The sequence below is a fragment of the Lepidochelys olivacea genome, assembly GCF_965140295.1.
Source record: "Lepidochelys olivacea isolate rLepOli2 genome assembly, chromosome: 25".
Lineage (NCBI taxonomy): Eukaryota > Metazoa > Chordata > Testudines > Cheloniidae > Lepidochelys > Lepidochelys olivacea.
The window spans coordinates 16,469,974-16,497,220 of record NC_140435.1 but is presented as its reverse complement, the minus strand read 5'-3'; the positions used below and the strand labels follow the sequence as shown (position 1 = coordinate 16,497,220).

At 53.3% G+C, this 27,247-nt stretch overlaps 1 protein-coding gene across 2 annotated transcripts; it reads right to left on the bottom strand.

Annotated features, from left to right (window-relative positions):
- Positions 1–1,829: 1,829 nt before the first annotated feature.
- On the bottom strand, positions 1,830–25,288 carry LOC311513133 (occludin-like). 2 transcript variants are annotated; one of them, XM_084614777.1, is made up of 8 exons: positions 25,087–25,288; positions 19,361–20,154; positions 15,548–15,706; positions 9,055–9,212; positions 8,242–8,451; positions 6,563–6,734; positions 5,789–5,830; positions 1,830–3,496 (listed from the first exon to the last, which is right to left on the bottom strand). In XM_084614777.1, the coding sequence occupies exons 2-8, from the start codon at positions 20,042–20,044 to the stop codon at positions 3,395–3,397; spliced, it is 1,527 nt and encodes a 508-aa protein (XP_084470903.1). In that variant the 5' UTR covers positions 20,045–20,154; positions 25,087–25,288; the 3' UTR covers positions 1,830–3,394. The 2 variants fall into 2 exon arrangements, with proteins under 2 accessions (XP_084470903.1, XP_084470902.1); XM_084614776.1 differs by lacking the exon at positions 25,087–25,288 and adding an exon at positions 23,864–25,063.
- Positions 25,289–27,247: the final 1,959 nt, after the last annotated feature.

Genomic DNA, 27,247 nt, shown 5'->3' with positions numbered 1-27,247 from the left:
CCATCTGGGCAAGAAGGGTCCTAGGGTTTTAAATATTTTTTAGAAAATAGTTCACGCGGCAAGCAGCTCAAAGCCCTTCCCACACCACCATGCCCTGGCAGCCAGGTCTGGGGTGGAACGCAGCAGCAGTTTCACAGTGTAGAACAGCTTTAGGACATGGAGAATTAAGTGCAGCAGCTTGAGGAGGGATCTGGCCGGCAAACCCAGAGCCCTGTTCTTGGGGGTGGGAGTGTGATAGAGGAAAGGCCCTTGGAGTCAGGCGAGCAGAGCACCTAGTGCAACCAAGGGGTTTTCAGCTGGGGTGGGGGATTCAATCCCTGGGCTCAGGCTTTCACCAAGACCTTCAGGGCTGACCCTTAGGGCCATACAGAGCCCCAGGGATTTCAGCTGAGAGCCAGCCCCGTGGCTTGCCATGCCACTGCACACTGCACACCATCACAGCCCCCAAGATACAGTAGCCCCCTCCCCTCCCCCCATTCAACGAGCCCATGGGGCAAACCGCAGCAGGCCCTCGGCCGGCTTAAAGCTCTGACAGCATCTACGGGCCTGAGAGGATGAGCAGCAGCATGTGCCATGCAGCATCCCGCTGCTCCCAGAAATCACAAGATGAGCTAAAGATAATCAGGAGCTTTCACAGAACAATACATATGGCGGGGGGGGGGTATTTATTTATTTTTTAATTTCCTTTCTGTTATTTTGAGCCTTTAGTGGTCATGATTTTCAAGCTATTTCTCTGCAACCACCAGGGCTAGAAGTTTCTCTCTTGAAACCAAACACTGAGCTGCTCATGAATCCCACGCCTCCAGGAGCTGGCGCTTTAAGAAAAACTCCGAGCCAGGGGAGCTCCACAATAAAAATCCCAAGCGTGGGCAACATAAGGGCTGGTCATGTGGTTCTAACGGGTCCTCTCCAGGCCCAGCTGACCTTACCAGACACTAACTGCGCATCAAAACCCTTGTCTTCAGCGTACGCAGGTCATGTGGGACAGCAGGGAGAAGGGCGGGCGGGAAGGGGACTGAATCCACCAGCCTGCATCAAATGGGAAGCAAGGTTCCCACAGACCAACCCCTCTCAAACTGTGACCAAGATATTGGAGCGCCCCAAGAGCACCTGTCCTGGCTCGCTTGGCCCGGAGAACTCAAAGGGCTCTAGGAAAGGGGCCGCCCCTGTTCAGTGCGTGAAAGGGGAAGCACCTGGGGTTAGCAGTACTCACGGGCAGGGAGCAAGAGGCAGCTGGCAGCAGGCAAATGGCCACTTCAGGGTTCCAGCAGCTTCTCTCTGCCAAATGTATAGGTCCTCCCCCCCAGCAAGGCATGTTAGAAGAATGCAGCTATAAGAAGTAGCTATAAGAATGCAGCCCTGGGCTGGGGGTGGGAACTTTGCCAGCCCATTGCTGGCAGAGCATGGCTGGCCTTGTGGTTCAAGCACTGGCCGGAGCTGGGGGACGTTGGGGTTCACTTTTCAGGCTCTGCCCCAAACTCCTCGCGTGACCTCATCCAAGTCACTGCAGCACTCTGGGCCTTGGGTCCTGCCTGGTCTGGCAAACCAGGGATGATGAGTCTCACCTCCCACATGGGCTGTCAGGAGCATAAACTCATGACAGCAATGGGTTGACAGGCTGGAGGCCAGCAGGGACTGCATCAAATGCACTTGCTGTCATCTCTCCCCTTGCCCAATTTCTACCTCCAAATAGTGCTCCGGCCAGCGGCAAAACACTCACTGCCTCTGGCTGCAGCCCATAAAACATACAGAGATTCTTTTTCTCTAAGCCACACACTGCTTCAGGAGCGAAAGGGGGAAGCGTTTCATTTTTCAGCAAGCTGCTGAAATTTAAAACCAATAGATACAGTTTATTAAAAAAAACAACCCCAGACATCACAACCGGTTCCCTACAGAATAGCACACGGGCGTAGGAAGTGCCGGTGGCGTTAAAAGAAATTGCATTCAAACGTTCGCACCGTGCCGTCCAGCGCTATAAAACCATGGCAGCTGTAGGGGCTATTCTAAGATTGGCACCGGGATGCCCATGCGAGCGTGAAATCTCCTCACAGAACGCCTAGCATGGGCTCTGGCGGGAGGGCGGCCAAACCCTGGCTTTTGCTGGCTTGTCAAGTTGTCAGAAGTGTGAGCTGCCTGCGCTGGGTGACTCAGGAGCTCCCTATGTATTATTCATCCCGGTGAAATGCATCCACTGCCGAACTCAGTTGTCAGCTCCACAAGAGACACGTCTGCAGAATGGGGCAGGAGGTGAGGGGCTGGGACAATCTCTGGAACTTGGGTCTGTGTTTACACCCAGCTTGACTGCACGCATCTCAGCTGCTGTGGTGGGAGACAGGCCGTCACCCTCAGCTGGCTAGAACGGGCTCCTTACGGCAGGCTGGTGTGGAGTGTGAAACATGCCTGGGTTCCAGAGCTCCAGCTGCGGATCTCCCATGCTCCTGGCTTTGAATCACATTGGGACTCGGGGGATGGCGGGGAACGAGGACAGTAATCTAAGAGGGAGCGGGAGTCCTTGCTAATTGCCTTTCCAGAGAGCACGGGCCCAATCCTGCAAGCCTTTCTTGGGCAGGGATCCAGCATCAGGCTTATGCAGCACAAAGTCCCCAGAAAGGAGTGAAATCCGGGCTCTATTGAAGTAACAGCTCACTCCCCAGAGAGGTCAATGGGGCCAGCATTCCACCTACTGTGCTCGGGGGGGGGGGGGCGGGGTCAGTGGTGCATAGGCCTTGTACAAATCCCTCTGCCCAGAGGTGAATTTCACCCACCGAGGGTCCTCGCTCAGGAGGGATGTCCCACTGAGCTCACTGGGACTACCTGGGCGAGTAAGGGCTTGCAGGATCGGGACCAGCATGTGAGCATGCTACAGAGAGGCTCACCCTTTGATCATATAAAACAGAAGGCTAATTTATATACACACCCACGTATTTACAAATTTACATCTGCACACATGTACAAACCGAAGGGCCGATGCTGCAGCAACCGCAGGTGCATGCTTAATGCTCAGTTCTATTAAATTCATGACTTACATGCGTAAACTTAAGCACCAAGGATGATCTCCTAGCCCCACTGAAGTCACTGATTTCAATGGGGCCAGGATTTCTGCTTAGGTCATTGCAAGATAAGGGCCCACCGGAATCAAACCAGAGCGCAAACTTCCTTGGAGTTTCATTTCTGTTCTAAAAATCGCCCTCTCGCCCCGCTCACTTAGACCTGTCGGGTTTCGGTTTGGAAACAGCACAAAGAGAGAGAGATTCTGCTTTTGAAACGAGTGTACAAAGCAAAAAGAAATCTGCTTTTAGTCCAGGTATTTGGCATTCTTGCAGCGCTTCGTGGAGGGAAGTCGGCTGACCACACACAGAATTTCTTCCCCCTCCAAAGGATTCCGCTTTCTGCGCTAGCCTCTCATCTTATCGTAATCGCTCACCATGCGTTTGATGTGGAACAGCTTGTTCCGCAGAGCTTTGCTCTCCATTTTCTTTGTCTGATAGTCAGGAGTCTGAAGCGAGAGCAAGAAACGAGGAGGCGTTAATCACGTCGCAGGGAACACGGGGGCCCATTCTCTCTGGCTCCTTAATGCAGTTGTGCTCTGGAAGCACGAAGCATTGTGGGAGCTGGTTCAGTGTTCTGCATCGCCATCTAGTGGCTGGTCCGCATAAGAAGATAAGAGCCTCCCATTGCTACCGGCTAATGGAGTTCTGTTTTTAGCTCAAGTGGCACAGGCTGATGCTTCTGGAGAGCAAATGTTAAGAATTCATGGCCAGATTTTCAAGGGCTCAGTGCCCACAACTGAGGCCAGATTTAAGAAAATGCTCAGCACCCAATGGGACTGCTCCCTTCAGTGCTTAAATGAGCGCTCGTCCCCTTTGAAAATCTGGTACTTAATATTTAAGGTTCTGAGTTCAAGCCCCACGTGTTGACTGTGATCCCAGCTTAGACCCCCTCCCTTTGCAAGTGAACAGAGATATTTTTTATCCTTTGCGGCCTGTGCTGCAAAAGCAACCTGGGATCCCAGAGGCGCGCTGGGTTTCTTCTTGCCTCGTGCACGCTCCCCGCTAATAAAGATTTTGCAACTGGAACTAAGCAGTCCTTTGGGATGTATGAACCCCAGTGGAACCCCCTCATGCCACTGGGCTGGCTCTGCGGGGCTCAAGGGAATAATCCAAAGCCAGGTTTCAGAGTAGCAGCCGTGTTAGTCTGTGAGCTGTAGCTCACGAAAGCTCATGCTCCAATAAATTGGTTAGTCTCTAAGGTGCCACAAGTCCTCCTGTTCTTAATCCAAAGCCAGTGAGCTCCGCAGGCCTGCCAGGTCCCCACAGCGGAGAGCAGATCGGCTGAGTGAAGAAGACCCCCTGGCCATGCCGCAGGCTGTAGGAGGCCAAGGCTGGCACTGGACGGTGCCGTCTAGACAACTCTGAAAGCAGGAGGTGTTTTTCCTCCGTCTCAGCTCACTGAAGCATGTTGGATTTCAAGCTGTGCCACAGAGCGTAATCCAACACCAAACCAGCCAGCTCAGGGGCACTGCGAAGGGTGGCAGGGCATTGCACTCCAGGTCATGTGTTTGACTCTGACCCAGGTACGGAAGGGTTGGCAGTTTTTAACCAGCTGATGGCTCCTGGGCCACGTCAAGCACATTCATCGCCTGGGTCCTAGATGACCAGTCTCCACATTACAGAGTGTAACCCACTGGTGGGCGTGTGTTACAGACCCCCTTGGAGTGAGGACAGGAGTTGTTACAATGCCCGCCCGCCTCCCCTCCACCCAGGGAGCTTTCACTCAAGCTGTAGCAGCTCCTACGTTTAGCTCCGGAGGTCCCCAGTTCAATCCCCCTTATGACAGCCAAGAGGGTGGCTGTCACAAAAGCACACACTGCATGGGACTTTCCCCCCACCCAGCCCAGACTAGGGAATGGGGGCCTGATTCTGGGGGGTGCGGCTCCCACTGACTTCAGTGAGAACGGCGTGTACACAGCAATGCTCAGGATTGGGCACACAGAGCGGAGCTAGCCTCCCACCCCAGCCGGGGCCTTCCAGCTCTGGGATCGGTTACATCACTGGCTACACACGCACTAAAGCCATGCTGCCCTAGGGTGACCAGATGTCCTGATTTTATAGGGACAGTCCCGATTTTTGGGTCTTTTTTTTAATATAGGCTCCTATTAGCCCCCACCTCCTGTCCCAATTTTTCACATTTGCTGTCCGGTCACCCTATGCTGCCCCTGCCCTGGGATGAAGCACAGAACTCCAGCTCTGGGCTCTCAGTCCAGCCCCCTTCATGGGAGCAACAAATTCACTGAAAAGGGGAAAAAAGACAATCACCCCCAGGCCTGGTCTACACGCACAGAGCTGCCCCGCTCTAACTCAACATGAGATTTTAAACCGATTCAGATAAAACTGGTGCAACATTGTGTGTGGACACCCTGAAATCAGTTTAAGCCTCACTCTGATGATTTCGTTCACCTAGGGAAATTGACAGGCATTCAGCTAAACCGACAGAACTATATTCAAACTGATATCCATACCTGCACATAGGGGCTTTCAGTGGTTTAACCATGTCTGGGTTGGAAAGCGATTTAAGTTAAGCCGGTGCCGCTTGCGTGTGTAGACAAGTTCTAAGGCTGCTGAAGTGGGAAATGCTGAACGGCTAAGCCCTTGGCTGAGGACACTCACTATGGGATGCTATTTGAATAGCTAGGGGAATGGACAGACACACAAATCCTTAAGGGAGATCAGACAGACAGAATAAACACAGAGGCAAGTGGCTAAAGACAAGCTGGGTTTTGGAGACTCACCCGTTTTAAATCTTTCAGCCGGTTGTATTCCTCGGCGACTCCCTGAAAAAGAAAAACCAGGAGGAGAGGGCCATGTTATGTGCACAGCAGATAATTATTCCAGAGCCATCACTCGGCAGTGTACCTAACGAGGGAGCACAGGTGATGGTGCCAGGCGGGGGCTGACAAAGAAACCCTTTCAGGCTACTGTATGGAAAGCCAGCCACGTTGCCGAAAGGCAGTCTTCCCAAGGCAGCCCATCACTGCATGCTGGTGGAATCAGGATGGGCTGGGCAGGGGCTGGAGCTAGGGAAGGAGAAGAAGAATGTCTTCCAGCTCCCACTGACTGGGCAAAATTTCCTGTCAGCTTCCACACGGGCAGGGTGGGTCCCTGAACAAAATAGATGAGCATGAGCTATCAGATGAGACCTACATGCCCCTTGAGTGGGGCTCCAGCTTGGTGCTGGCCCCTCTGCAGGGGGGTGAAGTAGCAGGAAGGATGCCCTGTAGATAAGGCACTGGGCTGGGAATCAGGAGACCTAAGCTCAGTTCCTGCCTCTGCCACTGAATCTCTCTGGTTCTTAGTACCCTGGCTGCAAAATGGGGCGACAATGCCCCCTTTGTCTGTTGAGCCTGTGAGCGCTTCGGAGTCGGGCCGGGCTCTTGGGGTCTGTGCAGCGCCAGGCACAACGGGACCCTGAGTTCTGCTGAGCCCTAGAGGGGCTACTGTGATACAACCCCTACAGACTCCGTGTCAGTCGGTAAAGCACAGCCCCAGCCTGGCCCCACCCTGACCTGGTACTGTGGGCTGTCCTCCGACAAGCCGTCCAGCTGCTTGCTGAGCTGGTTCAACTGGTCGTTGATGTCGTCCATCTCGGCGCACAGCTGCTTGTAGTGCTTGAGGTCAGCATCAAACTCCTGCTTGTATTCCTGGCGAATGCTGTCCGAGGTGATTGGGGGGTACACGCTGCCCGGCAGGAGGAGAAGGAGAGAGAGAGAGATTAGATTGGGGACTCAGCGGGGGGTGGGGTGCTCTGGAGCTGAAGGGCCGAGTCTCTGGGAACCAGGTTCAAGGTGCCTCGAGTTTGGAGCCCCGCTCCCCTGCACCCCCAAATCATTGCAATTTATTTCCATGCAGCGTTGTTCTTGCACCCACATCCAGGGAGCTGGCAGGTGCTTACTGGAATTACAGGAGGGCTGTGTCACCGGCCTGTCTGACGGGGGAGGAATGCAGGCGTCCCCCAGATGGGGCTGCCACAGCACATGGTGACATCACTGCCGTGACAATGACATCACATCGGGATGCCAGCACACCTTGTCAAAATGTCAGTGAAGCTGGCGTGACCAGATCCCCCTCCCGCCTCCCATGGAGTAGCCCTCCCCCACAGGCCAAATGGGGCAGCCTGGATCCCCATCCTGGTCCAGCTGCATGGCATAACATAAGACCATAAGAACGGCCATACTGGGTCAGACCAAAGGTCCATCTGGCCCAGTATCTTGTCTTCTGGGGCACCTGGCATTGGCTGCTGTCAGAGCAAATGAACAGAACAGGGAATTATCAAGTGATCCATCCAGTCACCCACTCCCAGCTTCTGGCAAACAGAGGCTAGAGACACCATCCCTGCCCAGACTGGCTAATAGCCATTGATGGACCTATCCTCCATGAGTTTATCTGTTCTTTTTTGAACCCTGTTATGGACTTGGCCTTCACAACATCCTCTGGCAAGGAGTTCCACAGGTTGGCTGTGCGTTGGGTGATAAAATACTTCTGTTTGTTTGTTTTAACCCTGCTGCCTGTTAATTTCATTCAGTGACCCCTAGTTCTTGTGTTATAAGAAGCAGTCAGTAACACTTCCTTATTTACTTTCTCCACACCAGCCATGATTTTATAGACCTCTATCATACCCCCCTTGGTCGTCGCTTTTCCAAGCTGAAAAGTTCCAGTCTTATTCATCTCTTCTCATATGGCAGCTGTTCCATGCCCCTCATCATTCTTGTTGCCCTTTTCTGAACCTTTCCCAATCCCAATACATCTTTTTTGAGATGTGGCGACCACATCTGCACGCAGTATTCAAGCTGTGGGCTTACCAGGGATTTATATAGAGGCAACATGATATTTTCTGTCTTATTATCTCTCCCTTTCCTAATGATGCCCAACACTCTGTTGGCTTTTTTGACGGCCACTGCACATTGAGTTGATGTTTTCAGAGAACTATCCACAATGACTCCAAGATCTCTCTCTTCAGCTAATTTAGACCCCAGCATTTTATATGCATAGTTGGGATTGTGTTTTCCAATGTGCATGACTGTGCCTGGCCATGGGTCAGCCCCTCCCCCTGTGGCCCAGCCTCTGATGTTAACAGCAGCGATCTCTGGTGCTAGACACCCTTCTGGGGGATGGCCCCAGTAGATGCGGCCCTGCAGAGGCAGCCAGGGGTCACTGATGGACGCGCCGGGGAGAGCGAGCCCCTCACCTGCCCCACTCGTCCTTGTCCCGCTCGTCGCTGGACTCCATGGCTGTGGTGTAGTCCGTCTCGTACTGGGACTCGTCCAGCTCGGGGTTGCGCCTCCTTCTCCTCCCACGCCGGGCGGCGGGCTTGCTGGAGCTCTCCCTCCCCCTCTCCTCCAGGGTGCTGGTGCTGAAGGTCCTGGCAGGCTGATCACTGACCACACGGGCAGGAGAGCTGGGAGGGGTGTGTGTGGACACGGGGCTCAGCCTAGAGCCGGGATTCTCAGCCTGAGACCTCCCCAAACTGCTCATCCATCCAGGCGGGACACAGGGAAACCCCTGGGCTAGAGCGCCCCAGCTGCTGCGGGTGACCGGGGGCTGGCAGCATGGGAAGGCGGCAGGTCTGAGTGAAACCGGGAGCGCGCTCCCCACATGGGCACCGTTATCGGTTTGGACACCTTTTCCTACCAGCAGCAGTGAAGCAGTGTGAGCTCAGGACCCCGCCGGGCCGGCTGCTGCCCAGACACGCAGTGAGAGAGAGCCCCTGCCCCAGAGCTCACAGCCTCAGACCGTTATCCTCCAGTCTGCAGATGTCTGGGAAATGAGGCCCAGGGAGATGCAGGGCCTTGCCCAAGGTCCCACAGAGCTGTGCCCTGAACCCAATGAGTCCGAGCCCTGGGCTCTAACCACTAGACCCACCGGGTACGTTACTTCGTCAAACCAGTGGCTCCCGAGCACCGTGAGCCCAGCTGAGCTGGGGGAAGAGTCTGCCGGAGGCCCGGGTGGGAGATCTGGATACAAAGGGACCCTGGGTTCCCAGCCCTTGGGACGGACTCACCTTCCGGGGTTGTAGGCCTCGGGGGCATAGTAGCCGTTCTCCTTGCGCGGGTAGCCGTAGGCGCTGGCTGGGGCGTTGACAGGGCTCATTGGCTTCTCAGAGTAGGCCAGCGTGGCCATCTCATCGGGCATGCTAGCCCCCTCTGCAACGTTCTTCACCTGAAAAGCAGCCAGAGGCGTTCGGCTCCCTCTGTGCCCGCGTGCGGCCTTGGGGGGGGCTGGGCGTGATGCTGGGGTCACGCTCTGCCCTTAGCTCCACCTTAGCGAGAGTCAGGGCCAGGCGTGACCTTGGTCTCAACTTCAGGCCTGGTGATGGCCTCGGGGCAGTCCGCAGGGTGCACACAGTGGGGCCCAAACGGCAGCCCACCGCTGAGGGAGGCTGGGGGGGCAGGAGAGCAGGGGGTTGAGATTTAGGGACACTGGCAGAGCTGTGTGGGAGGGGGGAGCTCAGGGTGGGGATAACAGGGGGATGGGAGGTCGGGATTGAGCAGCATCAGCAGGCGGGGAGGCGGGGAGCCCAGGGCTGTATAACAAGGGGCTGTGGGTCGGGATTCAGGGACGTTGGCAGAGCGGGGTGGTGGTGGAGCTCAGGGCTGGGGTAACAGGGGCTGGGGGTCTGCACTGTGCGAGGAGCTCTGGCAGAGCCGTGAGGGGGACGCTGGCCCAGCCAGTTCTATTCGTTCCTGGTCACCGTCACACAAAGGCACACAGAAAACCAAACCAGGGGCCGCTAATGCAGCCCAACCCTCCTCCGGTCTGCAGGGCCCCGGAGCTGGGATTGGGATCGAGAGCATAGGGAACCACCGCCCAGATCCCGGCTCTCTGCCTCCCGTGTGCGCAGCCCCACCCCCTTATCACAGTGCGAGGGGCTGATAAGCTAAATCAGCACTTGGCAAACACCTCCCCTGCCATTTAACCAGCCCCACCCTGCAGGCTGGGTGAGAGGCAGCTGGCACCACCGGGCCCCACGATCCCGCAACCTGCCGGCCCAGCAGCAGAGACCAGAGGGATGGGTGGGTGCCAGTGGATAAGTCCCAGGCACAGAGGAATGGGGCTAAATTGTGTGACCTACCCCCCCATTCCAGGGCCTAGCTGACCTGGCTTGCTATGCCCCACCCCCAGGAGCCAGCCCCCACAACCTGCAGTGGAGAACAAAGCCGTGGGGCTGTTGGGTGACACCTTCCCCCAGCCCCCAGCTCCTGGCTGTTTGAGGTCTGGGAGCTGCAGGAGCAGAGCGAAGGAGATACAAGGCTCTCCAGGAAGGGAAGTGGCTGCGCTCAGTGCCAGGGAACAGGCGGTTTGGGTGGGAATTTCCCCTCCCGAACTCCCCTGTGCCAGCACGCCACGGGGCCAGTTCCCTTTCCCAGGGGTGTTTGCTCGCCTCGCTTACAATAAATCACAGGGACTCAGCCACCTGGAGAGCACTAACCCTTCCCTCCCCAGACATCCCTGGGACTGACAAAGGGAGGATATGTCGTTCTGGGCAGCGCCGCCCTGACCTGGGTCCCTACAGAGCCCATGCAGGAGACGCTTCCACCAGAACTCAGGAAATGCCTCCCAGGGGTGACCTGCTCAGTAAATAAACCGAGCTGGGAGGAACGTGGAAACGCCCAGAGCTGGGAAACTGGTCACGTCCAGGGTGCTTCGGTTCTTTCAGGCTTTGCTCTTGTACAGACGGCAGGCTACAGGGTCAAATTCTGCCCATCTGTTTTATGTACATCTAGGACCCCCAGTGCTGTAGGATCTGAGCACCTCCCAATCCTTAACATATTGATTTATCTTCACCCCCACCCTCCGTGAGTTAGGGAAATGCAATTATGTCCATTGTACAGATACCACCTACTGCTTACATAGCACTTTTCATCAGCTGATCTCCAAGGGCTTTACAGAGGAGGGCAGGACCACTATCCCCATTTTGCAGATGGTGAAACTGAGGCACAGAGATGGGAAGTGACATGCCCCAGGTTACACAGCAACCCAGTGGCAGGGCCAAGAAGAGGACCCAACACTGCTGGGTCCCAGTCTGGGGCTGCACCCACTAGGCAATGCTGTCTCCTCTCTAGATAGGCCCCTGAGGCCCCAGAGATTAAGTGACTCACCCAAGGTCACACAAGAAGTCTGTGGCAGAGAAATGACCCCTCACCTTCCCAAGCCAGTGCCCTAACCACTAGGCAATCCTTCCACTGTATTCACACAATCTTCCTCATGCTGGACACAATGCCTCACGCAGCCAGTGGGCCCATTGACCTCAGTTGTGCAGTAGGACACTACTTAGCAGAAAGTTACAAAAACAAAGTATTAAAATCTGGCTCTAAACAGGGGAACCATAGCTTTAGAAGTTGTGACCTTGATATAGCCTTCCGGCCCAGCCCCCCACGTACATCCTCCTCCACTTCCACCAGGCATCTGCTAAAGAGGGCATCCCAACAGAACAGATTTTTAAATAATCAGTAAATAGTTAATGTATGAATGGGAATAACATTCACCGGGGGCCGGGAAGGAGATGGTAAAACAGTGTTAGACTGAGTTCATCAGGGTCTCTGAAAGAAAGCGAGCAAGCAAGCAATCTCTACTTGCATCATGTGGAGAAGATGATATAGAGAGATAGATACAGTGTTGCCAACTCTCTCAACACCTCATGTTTCTCCTAAAGCTCCAGCGCCTGGAATCAGGGGATTAGGGGAGAATCTCCTTTTTTTAAAAGTCATTTTTTAACCTTCATGCTTTTGGAGGAAAGCTTGAGCACACACCCTGCGTGCCCCCCAGCAGCTCACTAACCAGAAGGCAAACCAAAAGCAACCAAAATTCATTTTTAAACAAAATCTCTTAGTTTTTAAGCCAATTGTGTGATTTTTCTGGGAGACCGGATATGGGACGATTGAGCTCTTGAGGCCGGTGATCAGCGAGATCGATAGAAATGAGAGCGAAAGGGCGGGGGGTTAAGAGATATCTTTTATGGGACCAACTCCTGCTTGTGGAAGAGACAAGCTTTCAAGAGCTCTTCTTCAGGGCAGGAAAAGGTACTTGGAGTGTCACTGTGAACTACAAGGTGGGACAGACTGTTAAGCCCAAGGGATTGGCACATGTAGGCAGAACGATCAAACAGAACAGGTTTCATAAACGGCATGCCTGATTCTCCCCTGTCCTTGGCTAGTTGCCCCTCTGCTCCAGTCAGATCTTTTCTAAACGCCTTAAGTTTGCCCCTGCTTGCAATTCACTCCCTGGATAGCAGATGCACTCGTTAACTCCTTCCTTCCTCTCCTCACGTCCACCCAGCCACCCGTGGAAGCTGTCTTTGCTCCATGCTGCCGGCTGCTGAATAATGCAGGCCGCTCCCTCCCCTGCCCATCGGAGCATGAACGTCTGCCTCTGCTCTATGCAGCCTCGCAGCTGCAGGGCCCCGGCCCCTTAACGTTCCCCGCATCCTAGTCCCTGACCTCAGGCCAAAGGCATTTCCTAGCACTGGGCCTCCAGGCCGAGAGGTGCTGGGTTGGTGACGCAAGAGAGGTGCAGGCAAAGAGGGAATGCGGCCACATCTGCTCCTGGAGGTTAAGGAAATGGGGAGGGGCGGGGGCATTTGTTTAGACTGAATCCTAGACAGCCAGATGTTTTCCCCTTTCACCCTTCCTTTCTTCCTGGCCCTTTGTGGCTTGTTAGCTGGAGCCTCTTGCTGGGGGGCAGAAATTGTCGCTTGTCTGGGATCTGATGGATCTTTGGAGAAAAAAGCTTCATTCCCTGGCTAAGTCAGTCTCTCTCCCACCTTCCTTCCCACATGAGCAAAGATACAGAGAAACCTGGGAGCTGATCCTGGGGGGGAATCTCAGGGGGGCCTGGGAGCTGATCTAGAGTCAGTGGGGGAATCTCAGGGGAACCTGGGAGCTGATCCTGGGGGGGGGGAACCCCAGGGGGACCTGGGAGCTGATCCTGAGTGGGATGAGGGGAAATCCCAGCTCCCACCTGCAGAGCCCAGTCTGGGAAGAACTTGTCTTGTTCAGTTCCACACATTATTGAGCCCTTGACCCCTGCCCGGACTCAATGCTGCCAGCCCTGCTTGCGCTGTTAGACACTCCCTGCCAGAGCTGTGACTACAACCCAGGCATCCTGGCTCCCGAGCCCCATCCAGCTCTAACCCCTAGGCCGCGCTGCCTACGACTCTGACAGTCGCGCTCTCTCCTTGCCCTTGTGAGAAGCGCTGATTTGGTGGTTAACTCTCCTTTCGAAGGTCACAGCCCAGCCCTTAAACACGGTACACGTCACTTAGGACATGCCTGGGCGACGCTCAGACCCTAGTTACGAGAGCAGGACAAGACCCCAAACAGAACAAAGGAGGCTCCTGCTGCGGACAAGTCTTCCTCCAGCGACTGCTCTGACTGTTAATTTCCCCACAGCTAGGTTTGTCAGCGCTGTTCAGCTCCCTGATGCGGAGATGGCTGCTTTTCTGGGTCATGCCATGCAGTGGAGGGGATGCCAACTGCCATATGCCCTGGCCCAGCAGCGCCCTGGAGGGCTTGTCACTCTGCGTTAGGCTTTTAGGCATCAGACGCGCACGCTGAGCGGCAGGGATGCACTGGGGAGGCGGAGGGGAGAGGGGTGATTGCTCTGATGGCCCTTGGGGGATTTCACCCTGGGCAGAAGCCCAGCGCAACCCCACGGTACCACTACACCCATGGCTGGGAATCCCAGAATCCTTTGCTTCCTTGGCATTGGTGTAAATGGGATGCAAGTGGTGCTAAGACCGCCCGCCAGCCCCCCGCCTAGAGATGAATTTCCCAGGCTTAAGCGGAGCCCAGCACTTACCCTGGTGTGAAATTTCACCCCAACAACCAACCCTGCTCCCCCACCCCATCCCCAAGTGCCTGTGACCCCACTCGCCCAACCCCACTGCCAACCAGATGTGACCTGGCGCCAAGCGACGGACCAGAACACTGTGGCCGTTTGAGATGTGCCAGGCGAAACCCTGTGTGGCAAGAGCTGCCCGGTTAATCATTGACGAGGGTGAAACTAAATCATATCATAAGCAAACATCTTTCAAGCACTCAGTAGACAAAGGGGAAGAGAACAAAAACCCTTCGTGTTGCTGGTTCCAGGCTCACAGCCTATCTGATCCAATCCTGTTTTATTTATCTTTTGGTACATTCGAGATAGCTTGGACCAGCCCTGCTCTCTACACCCTGTTACTCATATCTGAGCAACAAAGAGACCCAAAAGCAAATGGAAAAAACAAGGCATTTAAAACAGATGCAAGGAACTACATCCCCCCTCCACTAATATATAAAATTAACCCATGGAACTCATTGCTACATGATATTATTGTTATTGTTATTTATTTTAATTTCTGAAGTAGGCCGGAGCCACAGCCACGGACCAGGATCCTGTTGTGCTAGGTTCTGTACAAACACTGAACAAAAGTAATAATTCCTAGTTCTTATATAGCACATTTCATAACATGCGTCAGGGAGCGCACAGCACTCTGCCACGGTCCCTGCCAGGCCACTGCACTTGCCCTAGTCCATCTTTTGCTCCAGAACCTAACCTGACCCTGACATTTATGGTTGCCTAGATCACCTTAAAATGTGAAGCAGACGAATCCAGCCACATCTGCCCACAGCCTGAAAGAGCAGATCAGAGAGATAATGCCCCATTGACCACAATGGAGTGTTAACTCTGAAGCCTACAGACGGTGACCTACAGTCAACATTGTTAACCATTTATAGATTCGTACCTCCTAAAGCCAGAAGGGAATTATTGTGATCATCTAGTCTGACCTCCTGCATAACACATGCCAGAGAACTTCCCAAAGTAACTCCTACAGCATCTCTCTTAGAACAAATCTAAATCTTGATTTTAAAATGGTCAGTGATGGAGAATCCTCCATGACTCTTAGTAAATTGTTCCAACAGTTAATTACTCTCACCATTAAAACGTTATGCCTTATTTCCAATCTGAATTTGTCTAGCTTCAATGTCCAGCCATTGGATCGTGTTAGCCCTGTCTCTGCTAGATTGAAGAGCCCGTTATTAAATATTTGTTCCCCGTGTAGATTCTTTATAGACTGTTTTCAAGTCACTCCTGACCCTTCTCTTTGTTGAGCTAAATAAATGGAGCTCTTTGAGTCTCTTGCTATAAGGCAGGTTTTCTAAGCCTTTAATCATTCTTGTGGCTCTTCTCTGACCCCTCTCCGATTTACCAACATCAACATTTCCCTGCTGCTAAAAGGAAGATGAGGATGGATCATGCTACAAAGATCTGCACAACCTACTGTGAGCGACGGCTGACTTTGAGGGCTCTCAATTTTGGCGCTATGAGTGGATGGGGCTTAGGAGAGTCCCTCCCCTTGTTTGTTTCCCAATCTGGCTCCTGAGGGTAGCTCTTGCAGCTAGACACCTTGGTGATGGGCTGGTTAGTAATGCCCTGAGTTAGCCAGAGCAGGTTGGAGCCTCAAAGTCCCTATCACTCATCTGCTCCACCCGCAGCCTGCACCATCCTAGACTCACCCACTCCTCCACGTTGGGGCCTTCCTGGAAGGCGAGTGGCTTGTCCCAGTAGATATTGGGCTTCCCAAACTTCCAGATCTTGTGACGCGTCTTGTGAGCAAAGAAGCAAATCACGCAGAGAAGAATGACGATGAAGAACCCACAGACAATGGCGATGGCCTAGAAGAGAGGAAAAAACCCACGTTGGCCAGGGAGTCAGGGAAATTACCCTTATGTCATCCATCAGCTTGGTTCAACCCCACCACTCTCTGCACTGCAGCACTGACCTCTAGCACTCAAGCTAAAGGAAGAACTCCATCAGCTGATAGCAGCAGTAGGTTGTTGTCGTCTATGTGGATTGGCCACTAGCAGGAAATGAGACACCCGTTCCTGCTAGCACAGCTGGAGAAGTCATTCCAGTCCATGTGAAGGTGCCAAAGGGTGGGGGGAAATCAAATAGAGGGAAAATAATTGTTACATCAGAGAAAAGAGTCCCCCCAAGGAAGAGAGAGTGAGACAGATGAGGAATTTCCTGGAATTAGGATTTAGGGGGAGGAAGAGAAGAAAAGGCAGCTTCTTGGGTTGGCAAGGGCTTTTGGAACCGGCTCCTTCACAAGAACTGCCAAGCGACGGAGAACAAACCCAGCAGCACTCAAAGGGGGAATGGTAGGGATTGGCTGTGCTGGCAACAAACCGAATCAGCTTCCCCAGCTGTCCCTGGCACAAAGCAGGAATCACATGGGAGGCTGCCACTGCTTTGCTCATTGCTATGATCTTATCCTGTGTGGAAGTCAGCAAAACAATCGAGCTGGCAAAGCTTTCTGGGGTTTCATTCTCCGGGACTGGGCCCAGCTCAAGAACCAAAAAGGAACCAGGTGATGCCAAAGCACTTTGCAAGCTACAGGGATCCAATGCCCTCATATTTTACAGACTGGGAGACTGAGGCACATGGCAAGAGAGGAAATGACTTTTGCAAGGCCCCACAGAGCCAGGAAAAGAGCCCAGGAGTCCTCACTCCCTGCTGCATGCTGAAACAACCAACAATCTTCTCCTAAGGACACATGGCCGAAAGCAGCAGAAATAGGGGCTACTTATTCTCTGTATGATTTTTGCTCCAGGAGAAGGGGTTCAAATCCTTGCATTTTGGTGTGTGTGAGAGAGGGAGACTCCTCAGAATTTCCCATAGGGCCCTAGTAAGAATGTTGAAGTTTGATAGATATTAGACATGGGGGGAATGACATATTAGGTCACATCTGGTCCATGCATCAGGCAAGTGCAGCACGGCTTGTTTTTGGTAGGAAATATGCAGCAAAGTGCGTAGCTCTACGTGCCTCTGGATTTCAGGTGGCCGGAATGCAGACGGCATGGTATCGGCAGCCCCGCCCAGCTTGCTGCTTAAATCGCTGCAATTGTTTCTCTCCAGACCAAAACTGACTTCACAGACACCTTGTTTGTTACTATTCTGCTGCCTTCTATCCAACAGACAGCCTAGAGCTCTGACTCCGGAGCCAGGGCCAGCAAGCAGAGATCCCAGTTAGCTGCACAGTGGCAATAAGAAAACCGACCAAGCCCAGCAGAGTAATTGAGCAGCAAATGAAGGAGATTTTTATAAAGCTGTTTTGCACCGTGTTACATCCTGGGGGCTAGACCTGGACAAAGCACGTGGCTGGTGGGCTTGTGGTTAAGGGGGGGAGGGATAGCTCAATGGTTTGAGCATTAGCCTGCTAAATCCAGAGTTGTGAGTTCAATCCCTGGGGGGGCCATTGAGGGATCTGGGGCAAAAATTGGGGATTGGTCCTGCTTTGAGCAGGGTGTTGGACTAGATGACCTCCTGAGGTCCCTTCCAACCCTGATATTCTATGATTCTAAAGCAGTGGACTGGGAGTCAGGAGACCCAAGTTTATTCTGAGCTGAAAGAGGCGCTTCTTAGCTTAGAAGAAGGAAGGTTCAGTGATCAGGGCACTAGCCTCGGACTTGGAAGACCTGGATTCAGCTTCCAGCTCTGCCACAGGGTCCCTGTGTGACCCTTAGCCAAGTCATTCAGCCACTCTGTGCCTCAGTTTCCCCTCCATTCAATGGCAATGACAGCCAGGCCTTGCCTCCTAGGAGTGTGTGAGGATAAATCCATTAAATACTGGGAGGTGCTCAGCTCAGAGACTACAGTAATGTGGGCTATACAAACATTTATGATAAATAACTGGGCTGCAGATTCTGCTGTGTGTCTGTCTGGGCCTCAGTTTCCCCCTTTGTAAAATGGGGTGAATGAGCCTTCCTTCATTTATTCAGACTGAGTTCTTTGGTGCAGGGCCTGTCTCTCACTGTGCATCTGTGCAGCGCCTGGCACATAGGGTCCCTGACCTCAGCTGGGGTGTCTAGGTGCTAGTGGGCTACAACGCACCCCAGCACTGGTCTAAGGGGAGCCTGCAGTGGACTCATCTGTCTTGGCAATCGAAGACTGCTAGATGCTGCTATCGGTGATCCCCGTGTAGCTCTGCAGAACCGTTGCTGTAGCCAATGGGGATTCAATGGTATCAATCCATAGTAACTATCACAAAGACATTACAGCAAATCTTTTCCATCAGCTTTCTCCCAGGACTTAGAGACTTTGAGGCCGTGACCACCTGACCCACTGGGATCAAGGGAAACCGACTAAGGCAAAACCCAACTTTCAGCGACTGTCCGTGGCACTTGGTTCATAGCTGTAGAGTTTTAAACTGTACAAATCACTGTACAAATTGCACCAGGACGGCTCAAGGAGGGGAGAGGGGAGCAGAGCTCTGAGCTGATCAGAACAGAGGGTTTGGAAAATCCCAGAAAATGGGTAGAGATGGAAAAGAGCCAGGAGATGGTCTAGTCCAGGGTTTACCGAACTTTCCCATAGTGGGGACCACAGCTTAATAGAGGGATTGCCCTCCCATCCCTTTCATGATCCTATTTCACTCCTGTCAACTAAAGCCATTGGTTGAATGGAAAAATAACCACATGCTTTTCCTTCAGCTCCCTCTCCCATCAGCTCTGACCCTCCTTCAGCTGCAAAACCCAGGACGAATGAGTCAGCACCATGACAGCGGCCAGCTCCCGCTTGGGCCAGGGGCCAGTTTGCAACCCTCTGGGCTAGCCCATCCACCCGCCAAAGCAGGATTTTTCTCATACTTTGCCCAACCTGGATTTAGAAGGCCCAACTACTTGGGTCTCCACCGTTCCCCTGTGAGATTGCTCCACAGCTTCGCCCACGAGAAAGCACCTCCGGTATTGAGCCTTGAATTTCCCTGTCCTCAGCTCCGTCCTCCTAGCCTTGGTGACACCCTGTGTCGAGCCAAGGGCAGCTGACACTAGTCACCAGGAACTGCTCTTAGCTGAGGCAAGTTGGAGAAGCGCACCTATGGCTAGTGGAAAAGGGAAAGTAGCAGTTACAGCCGATGGCTATGGAGGTACTGACTGGCTGGGAAATGCCAACACTTCCAAGCAAAATTTTAAAATGTTAACAAAAAACCCAAAACAAATGGGGGGTTTCCACGAATATTCTGTCCAAAATTTCATCCTGTTCGTCTGTGAAAGCGAGCGAGCGAGCGAAACGGTAGGAAATTTTCAAACCCCTCTGTAGATCATTTCACATTTTAAACAAACCAGGACTAAACGGACGTTAACATTTCCCCAAAACAGTCACCCCGTTTTCCGAGCAGCTCCAAGAGAAAGTCGACGAAGGATGAAGACAAAATGGAAGGAGAGAGAAAAGAAGGAGAAAGAGAGAAAAGGCAGAAAGGAAGTGCAAGGAAGGAGAAAGAGAGAAAAGAAGGAAAGCTGAAGGGAAAACGCAAGCAGTGCCCATCTTACCTCCTGCGGGTCCACGGTGCAGTAATGGTAGAGGTACTGGTTCATGTAGGCTCCACCGGAGGAGTACATCTGGTTGCACATGGTCAGCATGGGGCTGTAGTAGTAATTGCCGGTCATTTGTGCCCGGGGGTTGACGCCCATGATGTAGACGATGGAGGCGATGAGCATGACAAAGGCCAGGATGGCGCACACCACGATGACCGCCAGGTAAAACCTGCGGGAGCGGGCGCTGCTGGACTTGGTGACGCTGGCCACGAAGAACCCCAGCAGTGCGATGAAGCACAATACCGACATGGCGATCATGAAGCCGCTGGCTGCCCGCGGGTTGGTCATCCCGCCATAGTAGCCTCCGTAGCCGCCGTAGCCGCCGTAGCCCATCCCTCCGCCATAATAGCCAGACCCGTAGTAGCTCCCTAGCCCGCTCCCGTACATGCCCCCGTAGCCGTAGCTGTATTCCCAGGCCAGCGTAGAGGCCACGCAGGCGAAGATGGTGATGCAGAGCAGGACGACCAGGGCCTCCAGGATCCTCACCACGCCGGGCGGAGAGTTCCACTTGTAAAAATACTGCGGCACGTCCTCAATGTAGAAGGAGCCCGGGGCGGGGGAGTGGATGTCGTAGCCGTAGCCGTCGCCGGGGGGGCCGTAGCCGGTGGGCGGGCTGTCGTAGGGCTTCTGGCTATACATGGCGGAGGAAGGATCCAATGCAGGGCAGGCGGCCGGAGACCGCAGTGACGGGCAGCCTTAGAAACGCCTCGGTAGGGCGGCAGATAAACAAGCTGGTCAAGCAGGGTGGCCTGGAGGTGGGACAAGCACAAGGGCAGGGGGTTCGAATGCTTGCTCTGCCACTGAGGCCTTGAGCTAGTCACTTACAAACTCCCCGAGCAAAGGGTGTGAGGGCCACGCGTTTCCCTCAGCTGCCGTCCGGCCTTGGGAGACGACTGAAGTGGAATCGGCTGCCTAGGGCAGCCGGAGCAGGGAGCTGTGAATATCCAGAGAACTTGCCACAGTTCTGACTGGACTTTCACTGCTCTGCATTGTTTGCTCCAGCTCTGAGCTTCTCTCCACACCTGCGCAGCCCCCTTTGCTTTCCAAGTAGCTGATCTCCAAACTAACCCACTGCCACCCTCCAGAAAACATGGCATCAATATGCTGCTTGCTGCCACCTCTGCGTGTGGGTTGTAGCCCTTCGCCGGGGGTCACAGACCTTGGGCCTGTCTCGTTTTAGTTAGACTGTGAGCGCCGACCACCCCCTGCTTCATATTGGTGCAGTTCCTAGCACAGTGGGGCTCTATTCCCAGCTGGCCTTCAGGCACTACCGTAATAACCCCGGTTGATAACAAATCAGTGGCAATTAGGGGTCTAGGCCCCTTTGAAAATCCCAGCATCTCCATCTATAGAATTGGGGTGGTTTTATATGTATAGGTATGTATATTACATAGATAGATAGATAGATGGGGGGGGTGTGGGGATAGATAGATAGAGGGGGTGTATTGGAATGGATAGATAGATAGCTAGAAGGGGGTGTATGGATATAGATAGATAGATAGATAGATAGATAGATAGATAGATAGATGGGGTGTATGGGAATGGATAAATAGCTTGATGGAGGGGGGGTGTATGGAGATAGATAGATAGATAGATATATTGTAATTGCGTCTACATAGATGGTCAAGTCAAGCATGTTAGTCACTGGCTACGCCTACACTGCAAACCCCCCCGCAGCAGCGAGTCTCAGAGCCTGGGTCTACAGACTCCGGTTTGCATTATGGGTAGGGCAACCAGACAGCAAGTGTGAAAAATCGGGACGGGGGTGGGGGCTAATAGGAGCCTATATAAGAAAAAGACCCAAAAATCAGGACTGTCCCTATAAAATTGGGACATCTGGTCACCCTAGTTACGGGGCTGAAAGCAGCAGTGTAGATGTTCCCTCTTGGGTGCCACGACCTAGCAATACGGTGTCTTAATCATTCACGAGCTGGGGGGAACGGCTTCGGGCGAGGCCAGGCAGCCCTTGGGGACGGGTGCAGCCTACAAGGATGTGGCCATCTTCTAACTGGCCCCAGCGGCAAAAGGAGGCATCACGCAGACCCCAGTTTAAGTCCTGAGCAGCACAACTGATCTCTCCAGCTCAGAAATGATCCACGATGGGGTGGAAGGTCAAAACCAGGGGACTGGGCTTGTTCATGCCACCTAGAGGTTCTGTAGGGGGACTGTTCAAACGGGACTTGCTTGTCTAATATCCCAGAATCTAATCCTCCTTCTGGTCCCAGCCAGCCTCCTCCCTGAGCCCTCGGCACCATCTCCCCACGCTGGGGCGAGACCCTTCTCCCCTGCAGAGAACAGAAACCCCATTCACCTCGATGGACTCATTGACGCACACCTAGCAAAGGCTGCAGGGGTCAAACAGCCCCCATGCCCCAGGCTGTGCTCAGCCCTGACACTAGGGGGTGCAATTCCCATTGACTTTGGCCCTCCGCCTTGCAAAGGATTCTCCTAGCTGAACTTTAGGGACCCTTGGTAAAGTTTTTTTTTAAAGCACATAAATGACTTAGGAGCCGAAGTCCCATTTTCAGAAGTCACCAAAGTGCTGGGAATTGAGGGGGCCTGTTGATTTTCCAGGAGGCTTGGACTCTTAAGTCACATGGGGTCTGAGTTAAGTGGGGTAAACAACCCCAAGGTTAGCCTAGCCCTGGTGTGGGCAGCCACACAGTGACTGTGCCTCCCGGGTGCCGACTCATCCAGGCGTGCAGCTAGGACGCCGGGGGACCCATCCTTGGGTCTTTGCCCTGCAGTAAACTGAGCCACAGGGTTTTTCTCCAGTGGATTGTGGGAGATCTTGTCTGTCCCTCTAGGCACGTGGAGGGAATAGTGGGAAGGCCCTGGAGGACTGGCCGCATGATGTCCTTGCCACAAGTGGGCGGGTTACCAGCTCCTGCGTGAGCACTCCGCCCTAGAGGAGCCAGCTAGCCCAGTGCGAAAGCACCACTAAACTCAGGTTTCGAGGGTTTTGGGTGTGGACGGGAGCTGGGTTAGGGGCAACCCCCGAGCAAGAACCTGAGTAAACTTTGCACTGAAGACAGATCCTTAGACACTTTGATGATTTTTGCCCCCCTTGCACTAGCGCCGGGCTCTGGTCTCAGTTACACCAGCATAAACCTGGAATAACTCTGCCAAATGCGGGTCTGATATACTGGTGCAAATCCTGAGAAACAGGCCGTCACACCCTCAATATCAACCAAGTCCACCACATTTTTAGTTCAACACCCCACAAAATTTACTCACTTGAATTTACTCGAATTGCTTCAACCAAATAATGCAAAAGATTTAAAAAGAACCCACCAACAACTGAACTAAAGTAATTTTGTTCAGACACTTTGGTAACAAAATGCAAACCCCCAAGCCCCACAGATTATATGTTTCTAAAAGAGATTACTTCCGCATGTTCCCACGCTATGGTGACGGTACTAGGACCTCAGCAGACAGACGGGCCTAGAGTCTGCCTTACATTCGTGTATTTCAGTCAATCGGTTTTTCCCTAGGTCTCCCCTACCCCCGCGCCCTGCTCTGTGCAATAGCAACACCGCTGAGGGCTTCAAAGCACTTCCCGAGCATTGATTAATAACGGTACAAACAACAGAGGCTCAGACACAGAAATGCTTTTGTAACACAAACCTTATTAGTAAGATAAAGAGGCCCGACCTTGCTGCTTCTGCACGAGTCATTATGACCCAGGGAGAAGAACTCCTGTGTACTCGTAGGTTACAGTTATCCGGTAAAGGGGGAATTTCACGTATTTACATTTACAACTTCTCTGTGACGCAGGGAAAGGCCATTAATGCCATGGAGAACAAAGGCAGTCCAGAGAAACTGAGTCACTTACTCAAAGGGAGTCGCGGCCAGGGCAGGGGATTGAACCCTGGCCTCCCAGGTATGTCTACACGGTGACAAAAAACCCATGGCTGGTCCGGGGAGCTGACTCAAGCTCACCGGGCTTGAATTGCAGGGCTATAAAACTGCTGTGTAGCCGTCAGGCTGGCACCCCGGTTCTGAGCCCCTCACAAGCGAGGGTCACTAATACACGGAAGACCTGGCTGCTGAGAATAATTACCCCAGGGATGAATTTGCTGTGCTATATTTAAAGGGATACATAAAAGGAAGATGCAGATTTGTTTATTTGATCCCTTACACTTCTGGGGTAGCCACGTTTTAAACGCTCTTTTCTGCCCCTGCATTCCGGAGGTGTACCCCTCCTCCCTCCCCCCCCGAGTGTCCTTTGGGTCGGTTCGGCAGGCTCTGACCCGCTGGGCACAGGCCCAGGCGTTCCCACAGGAACTGCCTGTTCTCCCCCTCACCCAACTTTTAATAAAAGGCCTTTTTATTTTGCTACAGGCTCAGCTCACGAGAGCCTTGCCCCTGCGCTCCATTATAATCCCCCCAGTGCTGGAGGGGCAGAGAACACAGGGAAGGGCAAACAATCCTCCGTAGAATCCTTCTAAGCCTCACCTTGGATTTTGGGATCACTAGGAACATGCAGGGTCAATGATCCCTGCTGAATCCAGCCGTCCTGAACCACTGGAGATAGGATGGGAATGTTCGGCTGGGGCCTCCACGCCGGCTGCAACAGTTTCTGCCAACACCACCTCCTCTCTTATTTCACCTGATTAATAAGGCTCTGTTTTCCCAGGCCTGCAGCTGGGAAGCCCACAGCAGCTCAGGGCAGGGTTTGCTCACTACACGCCCCTCGTGGGTCTCCACCCGTCTGTCCCAGCACTAGCAAATAATACGCTCCCCTCACACGCGCGTGTGCTCTAGTCAGTCCTTTTTAAAAAAAATCCCCAATGTTTTTCTTTCCCCAAGAGAGCCCGCGATAAGGTTGGTGCTGTGTTCTCGCTGCCAAACCTCCTTTCTTTGGCCAGGATTCAAGTTTCAAAGACAACAAAAGCTCCCAGTGCTTCTAAAAGCTGCAGTTCCAGTTTGATCCCAGACCCCAGAGAGAATTTCCAGACCCAGTGAAGTTGACTCCGACACCTAAGCCCTTTCTGCAAAGATTTTGCAATTCCACCTCTTTCCTTAACCGGGTTCTTTAAATTGCCCAAGATTTTTGTTTAGCAACCACCTTGCTTTATTCAATTGAGCCAGTTAAGCTTGTTTTCATTTCTGTCCTAGCTTTGTTACTCTAGAAATAAACAAGATAATAAACAAAATAAACAACGGCCCCTCTAAAAGCCCCTTAACAACAAACAAGGATTTAAGCTTTGAAGGAAGCAGCTGGTGAACATTCACGGTGTTGTGCATCGAAGGCGAACTCTCGGAGGCAGATCTGTATGAATTCAGCCTTCTGACCTCATGAGAAGAATTTTTCTAGGCCAGGGTCTCAGCTAGCATCCATTGCCATTGCTCCACTGAGGTCAACGGGGCCAGACCCCTACCTGGCTGCAGGTTGACTGATACCCGCTGGGAATCTGGCCCCCTTAAGTTCGACAGAGCTTTAAGAAAAGGAGTACTTTTCTTAAAAGCATCCGATGAAGTGAGCTGTAGCTCACGAAAGCTTCTGCTCAAATAAATTGGTTTGTCTCTAAGGTGCCACAAGTCCTCCTTTTCTTTTTGCGGATACAGACTAACACAGCGGCTACTCTGAAACCTGACAGAGCTTGAGACGATCCTGAAACATATGATGCAAAAATAAGGGAGCAGCTCTCCCCTGTGAAGCGATCAATACATCTTACCTTAGATTGCAGAAGCTGTCTCCAGGGCCAGCTGCGCCCGTCTCTGGCCTTAGTATTGTTGGTAAACGTGCTGCTTTCCAGCCTGGTGCTGCCTGCAGACGGGCCCCTGGCTCAGGGCGCCATTCCTGGAGCCGCTGCCTTGCGAAGGGGGTTGGCTGGGTTTCCTTTAAAAGCAGCTACCTGGGTCCCCTCTGTTTTCCTCCCCTCTTTGTTCATCTTAAAATGGCAGCCCAGGGATTAATCATTACTAGGTGCACAATCATTAAAAACAACCCACCAGCCTCCTCCCGCTGCAGCCAGGCCGAAGAGAAGGCTTGTAACTGCAGGAACCTGGCACAGCTGGAGTCAAAAACTTGGCAGCAGCAGATGGAGTGCTTAAATCTCAGCTCCCTGTTCCAGCGTGGACATAAATCGCCTTGTGTGCAAGACTCTGATCAAAGCGCCCGGCTGCGTGGCTGGTTTGACTTTAACCCCTTCTATTGGTCATGCACATGGACCGACGGGGGAGCAGCCCCCTAGGCATGGTTGAGCTGCCTCTCCCTGTCTCAGTCGGGCCCGAGAGGTCCTGCCAAGCCACAAGGATCCCAGCCCGGCACTTGGATTTTACTCCTCTTTAAGTCTTGCTCCCAGTGCGCCCCCCGCTCTTCATGGGTGCAGTGAGTTTGTGGGGTCCCAGGCTTTGCAGTCAGAGGGTGTCTCAGCTGAACGGCCCACAGGGCTTGAAGTTAAATATGGGGCATGTTGGCAGGATTGGGGCCTTAACTAGCTCTGGACGCCTTGTTGTTTCCAATTTTTAAATAAAAAGCAGCTTTGTAAGTGGAGAAAGAACCTAAAGCCAGGTGTGTTGCAGTGAACGTGCGAATAGCAGGGCTGCTCCGACCAGCTGCCCGCACCGGGATGGCTGTCAGTCAGGGTGTTCTGAAATTCTCCCTCTGCAGCTAGCTTTCAGCGCTGGTCACTAGTGCTAACAATCCACAGATGCACCAGGGTAGCTCATCATGGGTCTGTCTACACTGCATTGTAAACCCAGGCTTTTCCAAGCCCATTCTTGAGTGTCCACGCCGCACTGTAAACCTGGCTTTACAACTGCTGGACCCGAGTTGCACAGCTGGGCTAATGGCTTGAGCTGCATCCACACTGCAACATGACAGGGCTCGGACCCCAGTCACAGCGGGACTCAGGCTCCAATCCATCCCCCAGCAGGCTCCAAGGACCTGGGCCTTGAGTGTTTGCTGACCTTAGTCAGGCTGATGTGTGTAGCCAGGAGGCTCAAACCTGAATCAGAGCCTGGGCTTAGTGTGCAGGGGAGACACACCCCACGTCGTCTCACTCTGCTCCCTAATGACCACATGGGGACGGCCCAGGAACTGAACCTGGGACCTTCCCAGGAAGAGCACGAGACTTTCATGAGCTTGAACTAAAGAAGTAAATCCCCCTGGGGGGAAGCTGCAACAGAGTCACATCCTCTGGGGGGAGGGGGGTGTCTCAGGGCACGGTGAGCAGAGAGCTCTGCTAATTTCCCACGTGATGCTGCTATGACCCACAGTGCTTTAAGCGGAGAGCACGTGTGTTAGCATCCCTTCCCTCACATCTTCCCCTTCGGGGACCCTCTCCAGGGGAATTCTGGCGCAGGGCAGGGCAGATCCTGCTGGCTACAGGGACTTCACACACGGGCCGCCAGGTGTATTTTATTCACTGGAGAAGCCATTGCTCCTTAGGGACAGTTACGGGCACGCCCCAAAGCTCAGTTTTTGCTGCACAGATGAATGCTGCCCCCCTCCTCCGCTGGCTGCTTTGCAGACAGAGTAAGGGAGAGTGGCAATGAAGTCATGCCCGTAAGAGGCAATCTCCAGCCTGGCTCCCAGGGCTCTAGCCAGGGACCACATTACAGGAGTCAGGGTCCCAATCCTGCTCCCGCTGAAGTCAATGACCTGATTCAGACCAGTGCAAGTCCACTGTCCTCAGTGCCATGACTCCCGAGTTTACACTAGCATGAAGTGACCACAGATCCAGGCCCGGGGGCGTTTTATCCTCCCATCACAACAGCTCTCTTCAGCCAGAAGCTTTGTCCAGTTTCACAGCTTCTCCCCAGGGTCCGCCTATAGGATGGGTCTGGCTGCTGCTGGCTGGAGCAGATGCACCGTGCACCTGGTTACCTATT